At 35.8% G+C, this 6,168-nt stretch overlaps 1 protein-coding gene across 1 annotated transcript in view; it reads right to left on the bottom strand.

The window, feature by feature from the left end:
* Nucleotides 1–1,658: 1,658 nt before the first annotated feature.
* The window catches only part of CFAP47 (cilia and flagella associated protein 47), a 347,912-nt gene continuing 343,402 nt past the window's right edge, over nucleotides 1,659–6,168 (bottom strand). The window contains exon 64 of the mRNA XM_074860922.1: nucleotides 1,659–1,937. Coding sequence (XP_074717023.1) covers nucleotides 1,716–1,937 — 222 coding nt within the window. The 3' untranslated portion in view covers nucleotides 1,659–1,715. The remainder of the gene's footprint in view (nucleotides 1,938–6,168) is intronic.

Here is a 6,168-nt window from a genome sequence, read left to right as displayed (position 1 = left end):
TGAGCTGTGCCTCTCTGGAATTACCTGGGTGACAACATACTTTTTCCAAATATCCCCTAGTTCTTCAGGATTCTGTACCTGTGCAGGAGTGAAGTTCCAATACACTGGAGGTGCCCACTGTTCTAGGTACTTGCCCATGCTACTCCACACCCCCAGCCACTCATAATTCTCCAACCTTGGGGTAGATCTCCATGTGATACTCTTAAAAAGTTGCTTAACCCTGAACAAAACCCGAACCACATGCAGGAACACACGCTCCTAGCAGTAAGACGACCACGTTAATGTCAACATTCCAAGGATATGTGAAATTCCTGAATTTCTCAAACATAATTGTAAATAGCCCCAGGACCAATGACTTCATCGTGTCATAGATCAGCATTACGTAGTACAGGAAAAACAAAATCTTAACCCAACTCTCACAGATGGTGAGCAACAGCATGGGAAATACATACCACAAATAAGGTGATAAAATCTTAAGGAGCCAAGCAATAGACATTATGACCCAATCTGTCCTTATCTCAAACCTCGAGCCCCACGTTGGGCGCCAAAATAGACTGTCATGGTTTGAACTCGGCCAGTAGCCAATCACCACAGGGCCAGTTGTTTACTTCCCACCCACCCTCCTGGTGAAATAGGGGAGGGACAAAAGAAAAAAGAAACTCATAGGTTGAATAAAAAAAAAATTAGTGGTTGAATAAAAAAAAATTAGTAATAGTAACAAAACAGCAGTAACAATAGTAAGTCCGAATGGGTAATATACAATGCAGTTGCTCACCAGCCAGCAACAGGTACACACCCCACCTCCAGCAGTGATTCCACCAAAAATCCCACCATGCCAGCCAGAAAACGGAAATGAGAGAGCACTCTTCTCCTTTATATAATGAGCATGATGTCACATGATATGGAATACTCTAATGATGGATCCAGGCCCAGCCCTCTGGCTGTGCTCCCTCACAGCCCAAGGAAAGTTAACTCTATTCTGGCCGAAACCAGGAGAAATTAAAATCTGGCTCCATTCTGCAACAACTTTTCATAGCCTTCCATATTTCAGTACTGTAAAGCACTGTAAAATTTACTCAACACAATACTGAGGGAGGACATTTTATTTTCATTCTATGCTATGTATAATTATCTAAGATTTTGAAGTGTTATGGGATGAATAAATCAGGATTCTTATTTTACACAAAGCAAAAATGTCATAATTAATGAAATTTTCCAAAGCAAGAGTATCTGAAAGGCATTCAAGCTCTGGGCATGAGACATGTAAATGTTTCACCTTTGGGTAAGGATTTTATTGTGAAAGAGATTAGATATTGGTTTTGCTTGGTTGGTTTGTATGGGTGTAATATGTTGAACATCACACAGAATGTTCATTAAAGCTTTCTATTGAAGTCTTACTAAACTAATATCCCTTAGAAAGCAAAACATTAGTTTGAATTCCCCAATTTTCAAGTATATTTTTTAAACTTAAAGTTTTTTCTCATTAGAACTTGCTGACATCTGTACGATAAACATGAAATGTTAGGTAGGCATCCAAAATCTCTCACAGAAAAAGAATATTACTAGAGCTCAGGCACTCTGAATCTTCCATATAAAGCATACAATCAATGCATATCATAATCCGCTTTAAAAAAAAATAAAAAAAAAACCTCATATCCTTTTTTGATCTGCAAAATTTATTTGACAAAACTGTCCCCCACCAAAAAAATAACTGATCATAGCTTTCCATATTTTGTCCTCAGGACCAAAGGTGCCCCCTTGATTGGTGAGGATACTCCAGTGGTTGTAAGTTTCAGATTTTCACGTAAAAAATTGCGCTGTCGAACTGTGGCTGATCTTATGTAACTGTTAGTAGTAACAACTTTTCCTGGCCTTGTAGGTGGTATGGTCTGTGGAGGCAGTCCATTGATTTTATACGTCCACTGCATTGATTGTGTCTGAAAATAATGAACAGACATAGAAGAAAAAAAAAAAAAATCAGTGATCAAATACCTTGAAAATTTGACAGTGATTTACCATGCTACATTGACTTCAAAAGGTATTTATTCTTTTCCATGTAAGGTACTGGAATAACACAAAATGAGAATTGCGCTCCTGGAACACAGAGAACTGAAATCACATTTAACTTTATTCAGGACCAGGCATAACAAAGATGAGAAATTTAGCTTCCTGGCTGATCTAAAATTCCTTTTTTATTTAGTAAACCCCATAGCTCTGTATGTTTTTCAAAGGTAATTGTTCCATCGTAATAAACAAATAAATGCTTCAGGTTTATACTGCAGGATTTAATTGCAGCTCTGGTATTGGTAATAATGATATTATCAAATGGTGGGATTTTAGCATTAAAATAATGAACAAAACTAAGAGAAAAGGATTCTGAGTATGCACAAGAGAATTGCAGCTTCATGTTGAAATCTCTAGTTTGAAGAATATTTATGTGAATTGAAAATGACACTCTTCACTTTCTTTCTGTTTATAACTGGTCTCTAGGAATGGAGCATATGTTTCTATGTCATGTCTTGTAATGCTTGAGTACTTGATTCTTACTGAGTGCATCATTCTTATTCTCACTACACATCCCATCTAGCCATACTTAAGGAGTATTATTTCTATGCATGTGAAGCCTATACTGCTATCTCCCATGCTTCAGTTGTGTCCTGAAGCAGAATTTTGGTTGCTAAAAACTCGTGTATCTACTGCAGATCTTTCAGTCATTTTTCTTTCAAAACATATCACCTTAATTCTTGAAAGCAGATCTTTATTCCAAGTCTTTAGCATTTTTCTGTCATCAGGTCTATTCATGATTTTTAGTTCTATTCTCATTTTCTTTAAAAAAAACCCAAACCCACAAATAAACAACATAAATATTACAAAAGCCAAAGATTTCAAATTATGTGTCATTATGTCCATCTTTGCACTATGCAAAAGAAGACAAAGAATTGCATATCCACTTTAGGCATGCACTGTCCTCTATTCCTTCACACTCAGTGATTGGAAATCCCAGGTTTTGTGTTTGGGGATTTTTTTGCTTCCAAGGCAAAACTTGTAGGGAAGACTGAGTAAAAAATATGGCATAATGTAGGTCTATTCATACAAGTGAAATTTTTTTTATACAGAACATAGAACATAGTGCATGTACATAGTACATACGTACATTGTGCACAGAACACACCAGACTCTCTGACTTTGAAGACTCAAAGCAGTGGAATCATGTTAAATAAGTGATGTTTCCAAATTCCTAAGATCTGCCTTTCCACATTTGGCACAGCACTGCAATCACGCAGCCACATTGCTTGTGGTTCTAGAGCAGGTTTGTGGTGCTAGGCTTTTGCATCATGCTGTGTTGAACTACAGAGACATGGCTTGTAGGATCACCTTTGTCTCCTGCTTCAAGTCATAAAGATTTAGCATTACAACAACAGTTGTGATTTATGTAATTCATCTCCCATTTAAAACTAACTTAATCCTTAGAAAATTTGTAGATATAATCATTAAATCTACATATCAGTGTCATTTTTCATCCAAGGAGACAAAAGGTCAGAAAGGCTGTGTATACTCTCAAATCAATCTGGAGATCAGTGCAACAGTCAACCTCAAAGCTCATGAATTTTTCCCTCAAGCATTTAGTTAATAGTCCAGTTTCCGACATAGATGGCTTTGTGGCCCATTTGCTCATTCTAGTTTGAGAGCTCTGCTTTGCTTTGCTGCTGGGCATGTCAATATGCCAACCAGATTTGACCTATAGAGAGGAGCAACAATATCCATACAAATTGTGACAAATTTTAACATAGCATAAATGTCTCCGAAGCATAATTTATATATTTTCTAGTTATTTATTGCATCCTGTCAGTTAATTATGGTCTAGATAAAGCACTACAAAAGCCATAGGGAAGAGCAGTCAACCTTCTCCATCTCCAACTTTCTCTACAGTCATCCCATAATTATAACATACAGAAGAGAATAAAAAGGATGCTAAAGTGGCTCTCCATCTTTATTAAGTTTTATTAAATATCAGTTTTATATTTGCCACTGAAAAAGTTTGAATTGATGATGTTTACCTTTGTCATCTTCATTAACTTTTTCCTATTGTTCTAATTGTTATCCTGTCATTGCTAAAGTATATTTAAGGGATATCACTGCAATGAGTTTTGCATTCATGTTGCAGCTATTCAACAGGAAGATGTTTCAGACCATTAAACTGTAAACCTTTTGGCACAGGCATTGTTCTGTGCTATGTGCTTATACAGCATTTACACTATTTCACATATAGGTTGCACACACTTACAGCTCTTAAATGGCATCACCACATGAATCTTTAATTGTGGTGCTTCTTCTTAGACAACTGGTTTTAACCAGTATTTTGGTAACTGAATATAAACATTTCTGTGCTAATGTTGAAATAATAGGTGGCTTTTTTTTTTTTTTTGCTGTGTATTTTTAAAGAAATGTTTCTTAAAACCTCTACTTTAAAACTAGCAGTAGTGATTTCACATAGTGTCTTCTGAATGAATTGCCTTATTCAAATAAGATTAGTAAGCGTAAGATCTTAATAGATATTTCACCATGCATGCATAATTTTTTAAACTTTCATTACTATTCTGCTAAAATCAAAATCTAATTTAAATTGAATATTATTCCTGTGTATAACAGGCAGATTAACTCATCTTTATTCTCAACCTTATTTAATAGTGTGAAATGATCTAGTAACTCTGCTGACTGTAAGGACAAAATCCAGCAAAAGCAGGTGTGACATGGATCAACATCAGTATCTTATGTCCAAAGATAAAGTTGTCATTTAAGAAAAGTAAATTGCTCTCCAAAGTTAGCTAATTGTTTTATTAACTTCAGTACAAGATGAAATGCTTTATCTTTCTTTAGTATGTCAGATGAACAATTTAATTTAAAGAAAATTTAACCTCAGGGTCATATTCACTGTGTGCAAGTCTCATTGATCACTTCAAGGTCAGAGGAAAGATCTGATAGGTGTTTCAGCCAATGGTTCAACTGAGTATCAAGTTACTAAAAAATAATTTCTGTTCATGAAATCCACATATATTGTAACTTTACTGTCTATAGTGTTAGTAATTGTTTGAAGTGGGATTTAAACAAAAGTGGTGGGGTATGCCACCTCTCAACTTCATTTATCATCGTCATCAATTAATATAGCCTTCTGGGTAGTAATAAACTTCTGCTAATCTCCTGTTTGCTACACAAATATCCTAGACTGTACATTCTGTGAAAAAAAAAGTTTGTGCCTTGACTTGGTGAAAAAAGCCACCTATTCTGTTGCTGCTGTAGCCTGTGTCAGGTGTTGTTCTGTGGCAGGAGAGATTGCTCTTTCCCTGATAGAAACTCATTGGGTTCGGTGGGGAAAATGTTGTGGGCATTACCAAATGAACCCTTTAGATAGGATCCATTAAGCTAGAAGAAAAAATAAAATAAAATAAAATTCAGCAATAACAACAAAAAATCCCAACCCCAATTTATCATCTTGAACTATGGTAGTCCATCTATTGTAAATCATGTGCTATTATCCAAGACATTTGGAGACAGTCATTGTGAAAAAAATTGTGCATTTATGTACTGATTTACTGAAAGAAAGACTCTTGTTTTAGTTCAGCATTTTCTGCTAAAGGGGAAACAAGTGTTACATGAATGGAAAAGAGTTGCTGTAGCTGTCAACATAACTTGGACTAGTGCTTTGTTTAGCACAAGAACCACCTAGAATTGAGTAATTTAACCCTAGACACCCACAAATGTCTATTTTACTAGACTATTTGATTTCCAAGGGCAAGGTTTCCAAATGCTGCTGAAGCTGTAAGTATTTTCTTTAGGATAAGGCTGTACAGCTTAGCTACTATTCTAATTAGTATGAAAACTGCAGCAAGAGCACAAGAGTAAATCTACCATGTTCAAAATCCATGCAAGTGCCTTGAAGCAGCTGCTTTAGGTTTCCAGGTCAGACATGATTCAGTAAAGGAAAAGATGGATCAAGTTTCAGACTTTTCTGGAGTGGTGGAGAGGAGACAGAGAAACTTTGAAAGGTCATCTATATCTGACCATATAATTATGATAGAATATTTGACTTACAAGCTGTATTTACTTGCCTAAGAAATGTGTGAAAAACTCCCAAATCAGCAAAAATCTTCCTCTTCCTAAGCTTAAGGC

This window comes from Strix uralensis, chromosome 2 (genome assembly GCF_047716275.1).
Source record: "Strix uralensis isolate ZFMK-TIS-50842 chromosome 2, bStrUra1, whole genome shotgun sequence".
Classification (NCBI taxonomy): domain Eukaryota; kingdom Metazoa; phylum Chordata; class Aves; order Strigiformes; family Strigidae; genus Strix; species Strix uralensis.
The sequence above is the reverse complement of the archived record's forward strand: the minus strand, read 5'-3'. Positions and strand labels throughout refer to the sequence as shown.